This window comes from Pipistrellus hanaki (assembly GCF_964339955.1).
Source record: "Pipistrellus hanaki genome assembly, chromosome: 4".
NCBI classification, from domain to species: Eukaryota; Metazoa; Chordata; class Mammalia; order Chiroptera; family Vespertilionidae; genus Pipistrellus; species Pipistrellus hanaki.
In genome coordinates this window covers 3746475-3766823 of record NC_140506.1, presented here as the reverse complement: position 1 = coordinate 3766823, position 20349 = coordinate 3746475, and the positions used below count along the sequence as shown (strand labels likewise).

The 20349-nt window shown below is 52.8% G+C and overlaps 1 protein-coding gene across 4 annotated transcripts in view; it reads right to left on the bottom strand.

Annotated features, from left to right (window-relative positions):
* Window positions 1-10795: 10795 nt before the first annotated feature.
* Window positions 10796-20349, bottom strand: part of RAI14 (retinoic acid induced 14) — a 111512-nt gene continuing 101958 nt past the window's right edge. For all 4 annotated transcript variants that reach the window (XM_084881892.1, XM_084881893.1, XM_084881894.1 and 1 more), the window contains 4 exons: window positions 18104-19633; window positions 16715-16864; window positions 13436-13501; window positions 10796-12618 (listed from right to left, as the gene is read on the bottom strand). In XM_084881892.1, coding sequence (XP_084738018.1) covers window positions 12541-12618; window positions 13436-13501; window positions 16715-16864; window positions 18104-19633 — 1824 coding nt within the window. In that variant the 3' untranslated portion in view covers window positions 10796-12540. The remainder of the gene's footprint in view (window positions 12619-13435; window positions 13502-16714; window positions 16865-18103; window positions 19634-20349) is intronic.

Genomic DNA, 20349 nt, shown 5'->3' with positions numbered 1-20349 from the left:
TCCTTCCAAACCAGCGTCAGATACCTAAATTGCTGTGGAGGTTGTTGTGCAGGTTAGATTAAAATTATTTGTAAAATCGCCTAACGTGCAGTAGATACACAATCAATATTGCTTCCCCTTCTCCCCTTGCCCCCATCTTTATAGTCCCAAGTTGAATTAAACATTTTTGTGCATAAAATTATCTTATGGAAGGCATTCTGCAATTGTTACATTTATTTTTAAGTTGAAAGGTTTATCATTTTTTGAAGATGAGAATTAACAATCAAAAGAATACCACCCTAGCTGGTTTGGCTCAGTGGATAGAGCATTGATCTGCGGACTCAAGGGTCCTGGGTTCGGTTCCAGTCAAGGGCATATGCCCAGGTTGCGGGCTCAGTCCCCAGTGGGAGGCATGCAGAAGGCAGCCAGTCAATGATTCTCTTTCATCATTGATGTATCTATCTCTCTCTCCCTCTCCCTTCCTTTCTGAAATGTATTTTAAAAAACAGAATACCAGCATGTTGTCTGATAATTCTTTAGACCACTTATTCCCTTGACCACAGAGCAGAAGGTAGAGAATGATAATGCCTGTCATCAAGAGCGGGTAGGGAGACATCAGCCAAGTTGTCTGGCCTGCACAATGTGACATGAGATTGTCACACCTTCAGAATGGGACATGGGATTCACCCTCACCAGATAGCTGGTCACTATTAAACACGACTCCATGGTACAGAAGGTGAGCTACGAATTCAGATGACCCAGTCCTGGCTCTTCTCTCCTTTTGTTCCATTACAATGAAAATACTATACGTACCTCCTCCGAGGCTCCTGGTGAGGACTAAATAGAGTAAATTGTGGAAAGCTCTTAGAACAGTGCCCAGGATGCAGTGATACTTGGTTAACATTCAAACACTTAGGAACAGAGTATACACAAATGTGGTACTCAATAAATAAATACTGTGGAATGAATGAATGACATGTACACTAGAATTTTTTTCTGAAAGGGAAACAGGCCGTCTTTCACATTGGGCGCGGAAAGCGTAGGCAACGCCCTGTATGGCAGTGGCAGACACTCACTAGGCTTTCATTTATGGCCGTAGACTCAGGTCGGTAGTTTGCTAACTCTGGACGTTTAATCACCTCCCAGCCATTTCCCATTGGAGTTCCGGACTCACGGCTGTTTAGAGAAAGCAGGCATGATGCGTGTGTTTCACTTACTGACCATGCAGTCATCTGCCCTGCAGATGCCAAGTGCTTACGGTTTTGGAAACAGATCATGTTTTAGGATGTGAAGATATTTGAAAAATCTAGAGAACACTAAACCTTTCACTATCCTTTTTTCTTCTGGTAATCTGATGGGCCCACAGTCACATCTAAACATTCTGGTTCTCAGAGGATCCCCAACGCCAATGCAGAACAGTTACGTTTTGTTCTGGCGTGAATGACTCCCAGGAACTTTGTTTCCATAGGAACAGAACTTCCTTAAGAATCCACATGCTGGACTAAACCGGTGTGGCTCAGTGGATAGAGCATTGGCCTGCGGACTGAAGGGTCCCAGGTTTGATTCTGGTCAAGGACATGTACCTTGGGGTGCGGGCACATCCCCAGTAGGGGGTGTGCAGGAGGCAGCTGATTGATGTTTCTCTCTCATCAAGGTTTCTAACACTGTATCCCTCTCCCTTCCTCTCTGTAAAAAATCAATAAAATATATATACATATATTTTTAAAATGCACATGCTGGGCCTAGCTTTCACAGGCCGCCAAAAAATTGTCTTGGTTAAGTGTTCCTGCCTCATCTTTTTTTTTAGTCCTCACCTGGGGACTCTTTAGAGAGGGAGAGGGAGAGAGAGAGGGAGATAATATGGGCCCTGTCCAGGAATCAAACCTGAGACCTTTCGGTGTATGGGACGATGCTCCAACCAACTGAGCCACGTGGGCCAGGCCTCCTTTCTCATTGTTTAGGGGGCTGTCGCACATAATGACAAAAGTAGGTGGCAATTCATTAAAAAAATAAAGTAAAAAACCACATCATTTTAGAATAAAGGTGAGAGACAGGGACCAAGCGTCCATGAGGTCCGATCGTGGACCCGACACTAACGCCCACCCACGGGTGTGTTCAGCCCCGGTCCCGGTTTCCTGCCTCCTCTCTGACGAGGATCAGCCGCACCAGCGACTCCGCGGTGGTCCTGAGGGTTAAATAGGGTCCCGCACACAAAGCTCAGGCCCGAGGACAGCAGTTGGTAAATACAAACCTCTTTTATTACCATTTCAGTCTGCTGTTTTGTTTGTTTTCTCTGAATGTTTTCCCACCAAGCAAGGAGCCCAGAACAACAACCATGCAGCCCCAGGCCTCCTTCATAAAAGCCTGAGCTTCTCTAAGCCCCGCTCGGCTCTTCACCGCCCAGAGCGACTGTTAGTCCTTCTCTGAACTGTGCAACCCACAAAAGCCCCCTTATGTCATCCTCCCAGCTGCCTCCTGCTTCTCTCTGCTTTCTGCAGGTTGACATAGTCTCCCCGCCAGTGGAACAGTCCAGGAAAACGCCAGGGCCACAGATGCCCCATGCCCAGGAGCAGCTGCTGATACGCAGACAGAAGGGCCCGGGGAGGAAAACGGCACTTCCCTCTGTCCTCCGGTTCCCATTGGTGATCATCGTCCAGAAGGGCGAGCTCCTTGGAAGAGGCTCAGGGCCTCCGGCTTCCCGGGGAGGCTGGTGAAGCCAGGCTGGGGAGGGTGGTGAGCCTGGGAAGAGTGACACTAGACATGACACTAGATCAGCGGTAGGCAAACTGCAGCTCGCGAGCCACACACAGCTCTCAAGCTGTGGTTTGCCACTCTGTTGACTAATGAGTTTGCCGACCACTGGCCTAGACTCTTGATTCCAATAATTACGGGCTGCTGTTGTTCCCTGTGATTAAGCCCCTTGGCTCGAGGCTTTGCCTGCAGGAAAGCCGTTGCTCATGTTTTCCACGTCGGATCCTCTGAGGGTCAGGGAGGAGCTAGTTCTGCTGAGAGGGCTTTCGGGGTAATGTACAAGGTCCAAGCAAAGCAGGTTTTTGGCGAGAGGTAAACAGCAGGAGAGAAAATCCCCTTAATTCCCAAACATCCTTCTATTTCCCACATGTTCAACAGCCCCCGGCTCAGGGCAGGGCAGAGGAAGGCCACATATCAGATTCTGCAAGTTGAGCATCAAGCCAAAAAAACAAACAGACAGACAGGGGGATGTGTAGAGAGGAGAGGGGCTGGGACACAGGGCTCACAGAGGCTCAGGGTGGTCCATGAACATGAGCTTCGAGTGGCCTGAGAAATCATGTATTAATTTCCAGAAAACGCCCTCCTTTATGTAAAAATACCAGTGCCTCCATGTACCTGTATGAGACTTCTTTCTCTCTGCAGGCAAGATGCTCACAGACTGGAGATCTGGTTCCCTAATGGCCTTCCAGCTCCACTGTCTGCTCCAAGATCAAGCCATTTTCCTAGCCCTGCCAGGCCAAGGACACCCCTCCTCTGGCACCAACAGTGCAGCAGTTCCCGAGGTGAACACCAGGGGGCAGCGACACCCCCTGCAGCCTGAGGGTCAGACCTGCAGGGAGCATCGATGAGCTGGGAAAGAGGTTCAGAGGCTTCCAACAAAGCGATCACCTAGCTTTAGTTTGGGATGTGATTCCACCACCGACGCCTCTTCCTCTGACTCAGGCCAGACAGGACCTGTCCAAGCCACGCAGTCTCCTCAGATTCCTACTGTGGTCTCTGACCCTCATCCCCAGCACAGCCTGGTGACTGACAGAACAGGGTGGAGAGCCAGAACTCCCAGGGACGGACCCTGGCTTAGGCACTGACTGACACCCATGTGCCCTGGACCAGTCCCTCCATCCAGCTGTGCCTTCTGCACCTATATTACAGCGGTCGGCAAACCGTGGCTCGAGAGCCACATGCGGCTCTTTGGCCCCTTGAGTGTGGCTCTTCCACAAAACACCACAGCCTGGGCGAGTCTATGTTGAAGAAGTGGCGTTAGAAGAAATTTAAGTTTAAAACATGTGGCTCTCCAAAGAAATGTCAATCGTTGTGCTGTTGATAGTTGGCTCTGCGGACTAATGAGTTTGCCGACCACTGGCCTATAAGATGGTAATGACAATACCTTCTACGGTGTATGGTTGTTGCAAGGGCTGATTTAATGAAGTCATGAAAAGGGGTGAAACGGCACCTGACACAAAGGAATGAAAAGAGTGGGTGCCTCCCGTCGTAGTTGTCCGTATGTAGTACACCTTTTAAAAAAAAAAAAATATATGTTTGATTGACTTTTTACAGAGAGGAAGAAGAGGGATAGAGAGTTAGAAACATCGAGGAGAGAGAATCATTTATCAGCTGCCTCCTATACACCCCTACTGAGGATGTGCCCGCAATCAATGTACATGCCCTTGACTGGAATCAAACCTGGGACCTTTCAGTCTGCAGGCCGACGCTCTATCCACTGAGCCACACCGGCTTTGGCTAGTGCACCTTCCGCAGGAGCTTGTAAGTTCTCTGAAGGCAGAGACTGTGCCTTCGGGGCCTTGTACTCTGTTTCCCTAAGTGCTCTCCATGGCATTTCCTGTACTTCAGTCTCTCACTAAATACTTGCCGGGAAGACTGTTTATTGAGAGGAATCAGCCTTTTGGCTTGACCCTGGGACCCCGGTGCTGGGAAAGCCTTGGGAAATGAGGCGAGCGGGACTGATGGCTGTAAAACACGCACATGTGCAGCGAGGCGTGAACACACACAGACGCCCACATCCCGCCTCCATGGGGAGCCGCCTCATAAATCCTGTCCCTTTCAAAGCAGTTGCAGGATTAATGACAACAAAACTAAGTGGAGCTCAGCAAGCACTTCATCCCTCTTGAAGGTTTGCAATTTTTCAAGGCTTTAGTTGTTTTAGTCCATTTTAGGCTTTTTTTTTTTTTTTTTTTTTTTTTTTTTTTAAAGAAGGGATGTCCTGGCTGGTGTGCTCAGTGGTTAGAGCATCAGCCTGAGCACCGAAAGGTCACAGGTTTGATTCCCGATTTCCAGTCAAGGGTATGTACATGGGTTGCAGGTTTGATCCCCGGCCTGGGTCAGGGCACATGCGGAACATGACCAATCACTGTGTCTCTCTCACATTGACATTTTTCTCTCTTTCTCCTGCCTCCCTTCCACTCTCTGAAGATCAGTGGAAATCCTCATGTGAGGATTAAAAAAAAAAAAAAAAAAAAAAAAAAAGGGAGAGCACCTTTGTGGCAAGCAGGCATGGCCATGGCATACTCAGCCCTTGAGCGCCTTATGTGCCGTGCCAGCTTAGCCAGGTTCAGTGACCCTGAGAGGGGGCGGTGAAGGATTGAGAAAAGACAGACAAGAGAATGAAAGCTGGGTCTGGGTGGGACGCTGCTCCCGGATGGAGAGACAGCGCCGCGGACTATAAGCCGTGTCTTTATTTTACAGCAGATGCGATGAGGCAAAGTGAGGGCATGGTCAAGATGTTTATAACATTCTCATGGGTTTCAATCCTACTCAACTACATGCACCTGATCAAGCTTTGTTTACTTGCAGCCTATCTCACTCAGGCACCTGGGGCCATGCATTCGACCACAGGTTCAAGCTCACAACCACAGCTGTTGGCTATCGTTGTGCTGAGAGGGCTCTGCCCTCCAGACTGGGACTTTGTGTGGCCTCGAGAGGACTGTCTCCTCTCATTAGTCCGAGGCTTGACTCTGTCCAAACACTGTAGTGCTCCAAATACCTTCACGTCTTTCAGTCAACAATTAAGGTGGAGCTTCTCTAATGGTGGACATACTTTTAAGTGGAAACTAAAACATAGTGAGTTTGTTGTTTCACCATTTTTTCCCCCTTAATCGGCGGAGCTACTGAAGAGCCATGCAGTGTCCGGTCTTGGCCTTGGCTTTTGCATCTTCAGCCTCTGTGGACCCAGCAGCGGGACACAGCTTGTGTTTGCTGGTGTGCTGGGATCTTGTTCTGCTGACTTGTGTGCCCAGAGAGAGAGACAAGGAATCAGATTTGACCTTTGCATACATCAACCAAGGAAACATTGGAGGACACGGCTCTCCCCAAACCGGAGGCGAGGGATCTGATTTCTAAAATGAATGTGACGGAATAAAGCGATAGGTTGTAAGCGCACGTCACCCTCAGTGCCCAGCACTGGGACAGCAATGTGGGGGTTCAGATTAAGCAGATTAGGTGAGCCAGCCGCCTCCATCAGAGCCACCGCTCCACTGTTTACTAAGCTTATGATCCCTACGCAAGTTACGGCTTAATGGCCTTCTCTATAAATGAGGTCAGTATGAATACCTACCTGGTGAGGTTATGGGATTAATCAGATAATTCTCATAAACCACTTAGTGTGGCACCGGCTCTTTTAACACTGGCTGTTACTGTTTGATTAGCTCCCCGACTTGGGGGTGAACTGGACGATCTCGAAGATCCTTCCTGTGATAAAATGCTGATCGAAACCAGGAAAGAAAAGAGATACAATGACATAAGGTGAAGGGAACTGACATTTTGAAGCTAGATTTCACGTGTTCTCTTTCCTATTTCTTAAAAGCTTCCACAAGTAGTGGCCAACTACGTAAAGAGAATGTTGTCCCATCAAGGAGAGGGAAGGGAACTCACACTGGGTCAAGTGCAGAGAGATGGCCTCCTCAACCGTGTTAGAAACACAGGTGTTTGGAAAGAGCTGAGTGGGCTGAAAATCTTCCTTCTCTCCCCCTGCATTTCTCTCTCTGACAAACACACGCACCCACACACAACGTAGATCTCTGACTTCAATCGGAAGCCTAACTATGAATCGTCATTGAAATGGTACACATGAAAGTCAGAAGAGCCCTGGCAATGTGGCTCAGTTGGTTGGAGCGTCATCCTGGTTGCAGGTTTGATTCCCAGTCAGGGCACATACTCAGGTTGTGGGTTCGATCCCCATTTGGGGCCCATACAAGTTGGGTGAGATTTAAAAAAAAAAAGTCAAAAGAGTTCATTTTATATAATAAAAGAGATAACCATATCTTAAAATTAACAGAAAAATCAATTAAGTGATGCAGAAGAAATAGAATTCTGAGAACTTAAGAGCAATAACAGAGTTTTTCATTAATTATAATTAAATCTGTCCCCTCAGGTTCCTGAGCCCAAATTTCCTAACGATCCCACACCCTTGTTCTCTGTTTCCAGTGAGAAGTCTCAGCACGGAACAGTCATGAGAACAAGAACTTTCTCCAAGACGTCATGGCTTTGGTTCTCACTCTGTGGCCTGGAGCAAGTCCCAGCCCATGGATCCCGATTTTCTTGCCTATCCAGTGAGAGCATTTGTGCCTCTTGTGTCTGAAACCCTTCCCAGGCTCAGGATTCTGGGAAAGTAAAACTGCAGATGTTTGTGACTGTGCACAACATCTAACATCTATAGTAATAAAAGGGTAATATGCTAATTAGACCGGATGTCCTTCTGGAGGTCATTCCGGACGTCCTTCCTGACCGAGCAGCGCCAGAGGGAAGCCAGCTCGGGTCCCGGGTGCCTGTGGGCGGCCCGAGGGAAGCCCGGGTCCCGGGTGCCGGAGGGAAGCCTGTGCTGGCAGACAGGGGAAGGAAGGCCTACTCTTGCACGGATTTTTGTGCATCGGGCCTCTAGTGTATGGCAATAAAAGGGGAAGAATGGCCTCCTGTTCCCTAACACTCATGTCCCTAACCCCTGACGTTGACCTTCATCACACGGAAAGATTCAGTGTCCTATCATTCTGGGAAATGGCCGTGAGGCTGTTTCTGAGTGATTAGTGCAGCCCCGACCTGAACCCCTGCTGGTGCGGAGCATTGGGCAGGGGAGGGCCGGACCAGGGCAGGTTCCGAGTTCCCCTCGGACAGCCGTGCTCTGCTCCCACCTCCTTCATTAGCTCTGACCAGAAGCACGTGGCCCTCATCTGTAACGTTGGAAATCGAAGTAAGAGGCCTGTAGAGAGCGAGAGGCCCCAGTCTTGGTGACACCTTCTCCTTGCCTTGCCATCGTCACCCTGTCCCCAAATGTGAACCGTAGAGTAAATGGGCTTTAGGCCTGTGCGCTCCCTCTGGAAGGCTGCTAGCAATCCGGGTGGACAGTGGTTTAGACTGCAGTGTTTCCTAAACTTTTGACATATGTGTCCCCCTTCTATAATTCTCGTAACGCTGAGTACCCCTCGTACTCATGAGAACGTAGAATTAGGCGCAGCTAAGCACGGTGCAGTGCATATCCCCACCAAACTCCGGTGCAACGCGTATCCCCACCAAACTCTTCCTGTACCCCTGGGGGTGCGCGTACCACACTCTGGGAAACACTGGTTTAGAGGGTGCTCACTCCCCTTCCCTCGTGGATCCTGAGGTGGGAGAGGCAAGCATTGCCATTGCCAAAGGCATAGAGGAAGCATGTGCAGAGGGTACTTCTAGACTCTTCCAGCCCCAAGGTGAATGTGAGTGTTTCCAAACTATTCCAGCCCCAGGAACTGTGAAACTTAGGAACAAAGAAATCCAAATAAACTCTCTCTTGTGTAATTTCCTAAGACACATTTTCTGGCCTCTCAGCCTCCTCGGGAGCTTCCTGGGTGGAATCAGAAACAGGCAGGTCCCCGTACTTGGGGGGCAGGGAGAGACCAAAGAAGGCAGATCACTCAGGCGGGACGTGGGGGGTTTAAGGAACAAGGGGGCTTACTCCCAGGCCTGTCGCGGGCAGTGGCAGACCAGATTTCTGCCCCCACCCGCCGAACCTTAGAAGGCTGTATGGAGGTCCTACCTGGGTTCAGTCCAACGTGGTGACTGACCACACGTGTCTCATCCCAGCGGTCCGGAGGTGGGAAGCCTGCTGGGCTGAGACAAGATGGGCTCTTTCCAGGGGCCTTGGGGCAGAATTTTGTTTTCTTGCCTCTTCTAGCTTCTAGAGACCCCTGCCTTCCCTGGTTCCTGGCCTCAGCCAGTCCCCTCAGAGCTGGCAATGCAGCCTCTTTAGCACAGACACCTCCCGCTGTAAAGGCCCCTCTATCACCTCAGGACCATCTCCTTCTAAGGTCAGCTGATTGCGGACCTTCATTGTATTTGCAAACGTAACTCCCCTTTGCCCCACGGCATCAGATGTTCACCGATTCTGGGAATGAGGACATGGGTTTCTTTGGAGGCAGTGGGGATGGGGCGGGGGGCAGGGGGTGGGCTGTTGTTCTGCCTTCCAGAGTGGTTAACCTGAATGAAATGGCCCAGATTAAAAATGCCTGGAGGTGACCCATAGGGAACGCCACTGCCTCTCTCCCCCCGACTGTTAAAACGTTACATCATTGGGCCGACCTGCTCCTCTTTCTCCCCGACACAGGCTCCATTTATAACCGGGCACATCCGATCGTGAATGTCCCGTTTCCCCCGGTGTGGGGCCTGGTCTGTAATGAATGTGCAGAAATGGCTCTTCTTCCCTTTCCTTCACCTCCGTCTACTGGGGGTTTGTTAGCCTTCCCACCCGCTGGAACCCCCACGGATCACTCCCTCCACCAGCCCCCACGCTCACGTCTGACAACCGTCTCTCCCCGTCCCAAACATGCCACGCGCTCCCACCATGTCGACAGTTCTCTGCTGAGCGGAGGAGCAGAAACCGCTCCCTGCACGCCTGGGTCTGCTGCTTTCCCAGCTCACTCTGTCCTGCCTGCGAACTCAGCTTAAAAGCGTCACCCCATCTCTGCTGGGCGATGTTCCTGCTGCGGCCTGCACCCTGCACGCCCCCGCTGTGTCCCATGGAGAGAGGCTGTGCTTCAACATGTTGGGGAGCGTTTTCTCCACACAGGACCTCATGTGTGTATCTTAAGACGGATGGGGCTCATTACTGAAAGCTTTGGAGACCGTCTTAGGTTTATGTACGGGAAATAAGTTGACGGCTCTTCACCACTGTGAAGAACAAGGCCACTCTTTCTCATACACTATCCCCTTCCTGTTCCCCTGCGCTCCTGTACCGCGTGGTGGGAGGGAGGGTGAAAAGCCTCACGCGTACGCGTAGGTCTGCACAGGCAGGGCAGTCGTCATGTCGCTGTCAGGGCTGTCAAGCACCGGAAGCAGATTAAATGCCCATCGATGAGGAACTAGTTAAATAAAACACAGCACAATCATACTACGGCATATTATGCAACAGGTCAGCAGGGGAGGGGGACATCTGGCCTACGGGCTGTAGAAGGCCCGTGAAATCATTTGGTCTGGCCCTGCCAAGGCCTTCGGGGTGAGTTAGTTAAATGTTTGACCAAATACAGCAGGCTAATTTTAAATAATATATTTTATTGATTTTTTACAGAGAGGAAGGGAGAGGGATAGAGAGCTAGAAACATCGATGAGAGAGAAACATCGACCAGCTGCCTCCTGCATGCCCCCTACTGGGGATGTGCCCACAACCAAGGTACATGCCCTTGACCGGAATGGAACCTGGGACCTTTCAGTCCGCAGGCTGATGCTCTATCCACTGAGCCAAACCGGTTTTGGCCAACAGGCTAATGTTTAAGTTGATCATTCCCATATGGCCCTAGAATGGTGTTATAAAAATATTCCAAATGGCCCTTGGCAGAAAAAGGTTCCCCCCACCTGGTTTAAAAGCACGAGGTGTGTGTGCTGGCAGAGAACAGTCCCCAGGACTTCCCAAGTGGGAAGACGAAGGCCCAGGAGAGGGTGCCAGGCGTGCTTCCGCATTCACAGGGGAAGTGAAATGCCTGCCTCGGTGGACCCTCAGGCCCAGAATGCCTCAGATCCCGCGGAAAGAGCTGTTGCCCATGGAGACGGGAGCTCGGCGTTGGGAGGAGCCACAAAAAGCACCAGCAGCGATGCAAAAAGGAACCAAAGTTTATTTCCGCCAAACCTTCAGTACATCACAAAGGCAGCGTGCTAACCTACGGCATACGGCGTTCCAACAGTTAGCCAGAGAGCCCGCAATAAATATGCATCCTGACCCCACAGAAGGCTGTGCTTGTCAAGCATCCCAGTCTCTCAGGCCTCCTGCTCTGCAGCATTCTGTGTGGGGGTGGGGGGGTTTGTGCGCATGTGTGTGTGTGTGTGTGTGTGTTCTGTGTTTCCCTAAGTGCTGTGGTGGAAAGCCCTTTCACACTGCTCTGCAGCATTCTCCAAACTGCTGGACTACAAACAACGCAGAAGAGCGGCACGGAGCTGGAAGCCGTCTGTCCTCTGCTGTCACCGGCCGGCACCCCGCGCGGCCCGCTCCCTCGGCCCGGCCCAGAGGCCCTGCGTCGGGCGCTGTCAGAGCAGGCCGCGCGGTTCATCACACACTCGGCAGTTCTGTGTTGTTTACATCCCGCAGGAAGAGCCATGCTGGCAGGGAAGTTGCAAGAAAGTTAGAAACATTAAAAAAACAAACCCTGAAAGTAAAGAAAGGGAACAGACCTATTTCCCCCCAAAGGCCTTGGCTTTGCATCCCGATGGTTAGTTACCACATCGAGGTTCCTGTCTCAAAGCTGGAACCCGGGCTGTGACTGATAGTCCTTCCAGAGAGCCTCTGGGCACAGAGCGGGCATTCTAACGTATTTGCTGGGCACAGGAGGGTTCACTCTCTTAAGAGACAGATGCCCCAGTTCTGAGGGGCCTGGCAGCTCACGCCAGGTTAGGAATACACAACTACCTTTCGCTATCGCTGAGAACGCTGCGGAAAAAGTCCTATTTCTAAAAAGTCTTACGCATGGCTACCTACAAAATACCTTGTTCATATAGTCTATGTGAATTTCCCTTATGCAAGGGGTTTCAATAGGAAAACATCTTTAAGAGCCCATAAAAATATTGTAGAGAAGAGAAAAAAACAACAACAACACTTTTAGAAAATTGAGGTTAGGAACGCTGAGGCCTTCCTTTGGCTGTAAACACGCGGCTTGTGGTCCCCGTCGAACACGGACGCCAGCTTCCTGAGCTCCGGGCGGCGGCTGAAGGCAGGTGTGCAGAGCGGCCGTGCAGCGCCCGCGGTTCACCGAACGCCGGCTACGGGCAGCTTCTGCTTCTGCTGTTTCTGAGCTTCGTGTTTTAGTTAACGGTGCTCATCCGGCTCCGACTGGCCGGCCGGGGACGAGCCGCCTAAGGCAGACGGGGGTTGTGGGGGGAGAGGGAATAAGCATTTTCAGATCCACAGGACGGAGGTCAAGGGTCCTGGGCGGGCACCACCTAACCAGCCCTGCACTCATCTGGTCAGAAGTCAAACCATGTTTTTGGACTGAAACCCAGAGGCCAAAGGGGGCTCCCCTGTGCTGGTCGGCAGCCAGCGTGGAGGAACCTTGGCCGCGGTTCCTGCATGGAGGGGACCACGTATCGCTCAGGGGTGACGGTGCCCGGGCCCAGCACCAGGGCCAGCCGCCCGGCACGGCCGGCCCCAGCGGGGGCATTGGCGGCGATGATGGTGCCTCTCGCCTCTGCTGCTGTCCGGTCTCTCTGCGGTTCTGGGGGGCAGTTTTCTCCCGGGCCAGCCCCCTGGTGCCCACCGTGGGCGAGAACAACGGCAGTGACGGCCAACATCTCCGATCCAACCCGAGACGGACAGCGGGGGGGCAGCGTCCCGCCGAGGACCCCGCTCTACTTCTTCTGGGCCTGGGTCTTGCACATGGTGAGGATCTGCTTCAGAACTTTCTGGACATCTTCATCCATCTGGCCCTGGAAGGTCAAACAGAAGGCAGTCAGCGGGGACCTCGGTGAAGTCCTCTCTCGCCGAGGGCGGGAATGAGGCGGCTGGCTGAGAGGAAGCCCCTGGCCGCTGGTCGTCCCAAGAAATGCTATCCCAGCCATTTCCCCACTTCTCTGGGGACCTGAGTCTGGGAGGGGCCTGCTCTCGAACCCCTGGAGGATGACAAGGTGGAGACTAACAGAGCCCAGCAAAGGGTTTCTGGGGTCTCCGTAGCAAGTCTGAGCCCAGCCAGCCAAACCACCAACAGGGACAATATCGGCGAACCTCCAGCATCAAGCCCGGGCTCCTGATCCTGAGGTGGCAGCTGGCGGCGGGGGAGGGGGCCGCAGCTGCGGCCTCCTTATTTCTGCAGAAACGCCCAGGTTGCTCTCGGTAGTTAGGACAGGGTTCCCAGCACAAAATCCAAAGCCGAGCGAAAGGCATTGGGAAGCTACGGGATTCTCCTCGGACTCTCATTCGTTCTGCTGGTCTGAAGACGGGACTTGGGTAAGGTGACCAGATCGTCCAGGTGTCGGCAGGACAGTCCTGATTTCTAACAAAGTTTTTCCCCACATCCCGTGGCGTTTTAAAAAAGTCCCGATTTTTGGAAAGATTGGAGACATTGGAAAGATTCTTGCCAAAAATCAGGACTTTTTTATTATAAAAATGCCGCGGGATGTGGGAAAAAATAGTTAGAAATCAGGACGGTCCCGCCAACACCTGGACGATCTGGTCACCTTAGACTTGGGGCAACGTGGACTGCAGTATTCCTTTAAGAGACCCAGACACTCCACGGCGTGGCCGTACCTGCACCGCATACAGAAGATGCATCCTGTAAACCGATATGACCTCCTGGTGCTGCTTCTTGCACTCCTAGGGAGAGAGCATTTCACTGTGTTACAGGGCGCTGCGGCCAGATGCTCCCCAGCGACTCCCTCCAGCCAGTGCTCACAGAGAAAGCTTTTCAACTGTTGTGAGCTCACTGGCCTGTGTGTTTCTGAACACTTGTCCTTATTCTCAGGGGGAAGAAACCCGTTTTATGTCTTTGTATGTCAACTCTAGGAGAAAATTCATGTAAGAAGTGGTTATTATAATCCCAAATTTGTTGCATATATACATACACACAAACACACACACACATATACATACTTTATGCAAATATACAGATACATTCACACAAGGTAAATAGTGCAAGGAAATATATTAAATGCAGAAAGTAATCATCTCTGAGTGGTTGAATTATTAGCAATTTATTTTTTGGAACTTTTTCAGAGTTTTCTACATTTTCAAACTTTTCTACAATGATCAAATACTATTTTAATTTATAAAAATAGCCGAAACCGGTTTGGCTCAATGGATAGAGCGTCGGCGTGCGGACTGAAAGGTCCCGGGTTCGATTCCGGTCAGGGGTATGTACCTTGGTTGCGGGCACATCCCCAGTAGGGGGTGTGCAAGAGGCAGCTGATCGGTGATTCTCTCTCATCAATGTTTCTGACTCTCTATCCCTCTTTCTTCCTCTCTGTAAAAAATCAATAAAATATATTTTTTTTAAAATTTTATAAAAATACATTCTTTCATGCTCAGTGGATAGAGCATCAGCCTGCGGACTGAAAGGTCCCAGGTTTGATTCCGATCAAGGGCATGTACCTTGGTTGTGGGCACATCCCCAGTGGGGAGTGTGCAGGAGGCAGCTGGTCGATATTTCTCTCTCATCGATGTTTCTGACTCTCTATCCCTCTCCCTTCCTCTCTCTGAAAAATCAATAAAATATATATTTTAAAAAATACATTCTCCCAAAGGGAGTTACTACCACCCACGCCGTCGGTGGTACCACGTGCTCCCGGGAAGCACAGTGCCTGAGCAGCGGGCACGGAGGAGGGGTGTGGCATCACTCTGTGTCCCTCTGCAGAGCTGCTGAGGCCTCTACGTCTCCTTATGGAGCGATCGCTCCGATTCCTCTGGGCGCCCACTTCAGGAGCCTCCCTCAGCTCTCAGCTCTTCTAAAAAGAGGCCTTCCGCCTGCTTCACCATGAAAACGAAGACTGCCGTATAGAGGTCAAAACTCCGCAGAAATCCCCCAGTACTCCTTGGCATCGCCTTCCTGTCATTGTTGCCTTGTGGACTTCCCACTCCAGGAGAGCCTTAAACCTCAGCCCTGTGCCGTCCACGCCGTCAGCAGGTGTGCTTGGTTTCTCTCCGCTGCTTCCTCCCACCTCCGGTCGCCTCCACGCAGGCATTCATAACGCTCCCTGGTCCCTGCCTTCCTGCCCATCCCGGCTTCTGCCGGCAGCATCCCCCGCACGGAGGAGCCACCCAACACCTGGCCTCCCAGCTCCTCCACTTCAGCCTCAGGGACCGGCTCCTCCTCCTTCCAGCCCCTCACTCTCATGGCCATGGCCCTGCCTCTGTCTCTGCCTCTGAAACTCAACCAAGGGCATCCCACCCTCTGACCGCCACCTCCTGTCCTTCTAGCAAACCTGCCTCAGGCTTCCCCACCCCCCACTGGGATTCGTTAGCGCCATCGGACACCTCCCCGCTCAGTCCCTTCAGCAGGCAGCGCGGACCTGGCTGCCACGCCCCGGGAAGTGTTCTCGCCAAGGCTATCCCGGGCACTACATGCCAATCTCAGTCCTCAGCACGAGCACCACCTTCTGCAGGAGGCCTTCTGAGACTCACCCAGGCCGGGTAAGCACCATCTCTTCTGCCCTCAGCAGAGTGGGCGTCTCTCTATCGATGCATGCTTACCACATCAGGAATATGGCAAGCCATATTACACATCAACTGTGAGGGCAAGGGCTGTGTCTTACTCATTTTTATGCCATCAGCTCCTTGGACAATACTGACCCAGAGGAACTCCTTACACACACGTTGAGAAATTCTAAGAATGACTGTAGCTACCATTAGCGCTTTCTCTACAAGGCTGTGATCACCTCTCTCTCAGAAAAACGACCTGCAGAACACAGCGGGAGGCATCTTCTCCTCCCTGACTGCTCTCCACGGCTGGTGCTGGGAGCACGGCACAGCTGGTGTGGGCCCCGGTGGCCAGCCAGAGCCTGGATGGCAGACACCTGAACGCACCAGTACCAGCTCTGTCCCGGAGAAATCCTAAAAGCCAGGTCCTGGTTGTAACTGGAAGCTAGAGATGGTCCAGGACAGACTAACCCTCAGTTTCACACGGAAAATACATACCCGTGTCAACCGAAACCTTAACTAAATAATGAGGCTCCGAAGATGTCCACGTCCTAATCACAGGGCCTGTTCCCTGCATGGTAATGGGACCTCCCAGTGTGACTAAGGATGGTGGGACGGAGAGAAAGAGTACCCTGATGATTGGGGTGCACCTTACATGCAATCCCAAGAGTCCTTAAGAGAGAGAGCAAGGCCAAAGGTGGGAGGAGAAGATGGGAGGACAGAACCAGGGGTTGGAAGCGCTGCCCTTTGAAGATGGCGGCACGGGCTACGCGCCAAGGAATTCATTGTGGCCTCTCAAAGCTAGGAAGGGCGAGGACATGGATCTCCCCTAGAGCCCCCAGAGGGACCCAGCCCTGCTGACATCCTGGCTGTAGTCCAGCAAGACTGAGGAACCTTAGGAACATCAGCGTGTGTTGTCTTAAATCAAGTGCGTGCTGCCCTGTCGTAGGAAATAGTCATAGGAAACTAATCCAGATAGGAGAGGGCTGTCCGGGTGAGGAAGGGGCAGGGCCAAGAAACAGCTACAGACCCAGAGATAACACAACTACCAGGGATCTTGGCCTCCAGCAAGAAAAAGTGCTCGCCACTGTCTGAGACGGAGAAACAAGGGGAAGGGGCAAAAAGCTGGTGGATGGAAGTTCACGCCTACTCCACTGTCCCGCCCATGATGCCTCCTCCTCAGAGTTAGACCTCCCTCCCCACCCCCAGCAGATAGTAAGTGGAGACTTGACCAATTCCTTCCTTCGCCCTCACCAAAGAGGGCACCAGTGAGTTGCTCCCTGAAGTTCACTCTAGGCTGGGACACCGGCCATGCCCACCTGCCCTCCCAGCGAGGTAGGCATGCAGTCCGCCTTGCCCTCCGCCCCACCCCCCGGGCGGCAGGAGCCCACTCACCGCCAGCTGGGTCTGGAGCTGCTTGACCTGCTGCTGCAGCCCCTCCAGCTGCTGGCTCTGCCGCTTGGAGGAGCTGGCCGAGTAGGACAGCTGCGAGAGGCTGTTCAGGGCCTCCTTCAGCTTGGTGACTTCCTTTGACATCTCGTGGATCTAGTGAGAAAGGAAAGCGGTTACCAGCAGGCAAGCATGTGCCCGCAGAAGCAAAATCCCAGGTATTCCTGAGCCTTGAACACAGCCTCTGGGAGCCTCCAGGACTTGAGACTTTGGAACAATTCCTTTTATACCTTTCAAAGAAAACCCCCCAATGAGACACAACAAAATCAGACAGACCCACGAAGCCTTCTAAGGCCATTATCTTCAAACTAGAGGCTCGGTGCACGAATTCGTGCACAGGTGGGGTCAGGCCAGCCAGGCCCGGCGAGGGGATGTGGGAGGTTGGCTGGCCGGCCCCAACCTTTAGTCTAACTCCCAAAATCCCGGTAGAGGGGACAACTTGCATATTAGCCTTTTATTATATAGGATAAGGGCCCCCAATTAAATACTGTATTTTGATGCATAAAGATAACAAACACTATAGTAACATTGATTTCTCTCTCTTGTTTTTTTCTTAACAGAAACAGGATTTTAGACATTCTTTATTTGTTGGCATGGGCGATTAGGAATACATTATAGAAACCCTGATATCTCTGGACATATTGTTTTAAAGTAAACACACCCTCTTCCCCCTCCCCGCCCCCTTGGCTTTGAAGGCTCCATGGAAGCATCCATCATCATCAAGGAATAAATGATCACTAGTGCCTAGTCCAGGCCACTCAGAGCATGTGACCCAGGGGACTGGCAGGCAGCGCAGATTCAGCACAGAGCCATTCTCCTTCCCCCACCCCCTTCCTCAGCCCACCTCTCATCGCCCGCACCCCACACCCCTTCCTCCATCCCCCCGCCCCCATACACCTGTGACAATGAGGGCCAGAAAAGGCAATTTTTATTCCCGTGGTGCTTAGGGACGTGGAATTAGGTCTGGAAGGATTTGGGTTCCCTACGACAGAGGAATCTGTCCGGATTCCAAGCGTTCAAGTCCAAGATAGGTCACGAGCGCTTTCCGGCCTGTGGGGTGACTTCTGAGCCCTGACCCTTGGCAGAGCTTCTGCAAAGTCATTCTCAAGAAAAATGATGCATCCCGTATGTGAAAACGCTCTACAGAAGGGAAGCACCGCTCTTTTAAATAAACGCCTAACAGACTACCCTCCTGTGGCTCTGGGGATGGAGGGATGCGTGGGCCGGGTCTCAGAGCACTGGCCACCAGTGGGTGTGAACACATGGCAGACACGTGGACCCCAGAAGGCCCCAGGGCTCCCCGGCTGGAAGCTCAACGGCCAGGGCCTCACCCACCTTCCTGTCCTTGTCCTCCTCCAGCCGGGACGTGCTCTCCGAGTGCCGCCGCAGCTCCGCCAGCTCCTCCTGCGCCCGCTGCAGCCTCGGCAGGAGCTCGCCGGCCTCCTGCTCTCTGGCTCGCAGGAGGCTCTGAAGCGTCTCCTTCTCCCTCTTCAGCTGCACGGCCTCGCCCCTGAGCTGGGCAGCCTCCGCCTGGGCCTTCTCCTTCTCCTTCACGGCATCCTTCCACTTGGAGGCCAGCGCGCTCACCTCGCCCTCCAGGGACGCCTGGAGCTTCTCGTAGGCGGGCCTGGGCACCATGGCCTCGGCCAGCGCCGCCTTCTCCTCCACCAGCTGCTTCTCCAGCTTGGCCACCTCCGCCTCCCGGCTGGCCAGGAGCTCCTGGAGGCCGCCGAGCTTGCCTTCCAGCTCCTTGGCGGCCGAGCGCAGCGTGGTGACCACCTGCAGGTGCTCCGAGATGGACACCGAGTTCTCCTTCTGGGCGTCGGACAGCTGCCTGAGCTGGGCCAGCTCGCCCAGCGCCCTGGCGTGCTGGGCCTTGGCCTCGGCCAGCGCCTCCTCCGCCTGCGCCCTGGCCAGCCGGGCCGCCTGCACCAGCTGCTCGTGCTCGGCGCGGGGGACAGACTCAACGGCAGACACGTCCTCCAAGGACTTCCTCTTGCGGTAGTCCTCCAGCTCGGCCTGCGCCTCCTTGTACAGCTGCGACAGCTCGCTCACCTGCTTGTTGAGCTCGTCGATCATTCTGTGCATGGCTTCCTTCATGTCCCCGGGGTCGTCGCCCGGCTCCTGGGCCGTCGGACCTTGCAGAGCATCTCTCAGCTGCGAGATCTCTTCCTGGGCCTCCTGGTATCTCTCGAGCAGAAGGGCTTTCTCCTTATTCAGAGTCTCGATGACGGAGCCATAGGAGCTCTTCATGTCCTCATATTCCTCCGCAGACGGCCGGCCCCCCAGCCCCTGCTCCCTCTCCGCCAGCTTCTCCTCCCTCTCAGCCAGCTTCTCCTCCAGCGCTCTCACTTTCTCCCTGTTCCTCTCGCTTTCTTCCAGGGCGGCCTGCAGGTCCTGCTTCAGCGCCCACACCTCCTCCTCGGTGACCCTCAGCCCCCCGACGTGCGAGTACGAATCCATGCCCTCAGGCGCCACGAGGCCCAGCTTCATCTGCTTCTGCACGCTCAGCACCTCCTTCATGGCCTCCTCGTACTTGCTCTGCGTCTCCTTCAGCTTCTGGCTGAGGTCGGAGCCGTTCTCGGACACCTCGGTGGTGTTCAGGCGCCCGGGCTCCGGCCCCCGGGCCTGCAGCTCGGCCTGCAGCCGCCGCCTCTCGGCCTCGGAGCGCTCCAGCCGCTGCTGCAGGTCCCACAGCGCCTCCGGGAGCTGCTGGCCTCTGGCATCGCCCTCGGCGGGGGGCTGCCTCGGGGAGGTGGGGGGCGAGGGCTCCCGAGGTTTCCCGAGAGACGGGGCCAGGTCAGTGTGCGTGGAATGGAAAGAGTCACAGCTCAGGTCCGCTTCTGCCTCTTTGGGGGTTTTGGCCTAAAAAAAAGAAAGCAAGAGCCATGAAATGGCACCCACAGTGCCGTTAGGTGAGCAAGCACCTGGGAGGTGAGAACAGCCCTGGAACCTCTCTGTGGGCGAGCAGAGGGACCGTGTTGTAGCTGTACTCTGGCCTCGTGAGGAACTATCACCGAGACCCGGGAGTCAGATTACCCGCACTAAGCCTCCCCTGTGCTCGATTCGAACAGATTTCTAACGCCCTTTAAAAGCCGTGGATTTGTTGCCGAAACCGGTCAATGGATGGAGCGCTGGCCTGCAGACTGAAAGGTTCCAGGTTCTATTCCTGTCAAGGGCATGTGCCTTGGTTGTGGACACATCCCCAGTAGGGGTTGTGCAAGAGGCAGCTAATCGATGTTTCTCTCTCATCGATGTTTCTAACTCTCTATCCCTATCTCTTCTTCTCTGTAAAGAATCAATAAACTATATTAAAAAAAAAAAAATAAAACAAAAGCAGTGGCTGCAAAGCCTCGGACTCAAAATTTCCCTTTATCTCTCATATTATTTATGCTGAAATGAGCAATGAGTGGGCTTAGCACAGTTACTTCTTAAATCTGCTAAATGATCAACTTTACTAAATGAAGGGCTAATCACATACCTTTACACACACACACACACACACACACACACACACATATATCATACTATGTATATAATTATGTATAATTTACCAAGTTAGAAACTTATAGAAATAGGGC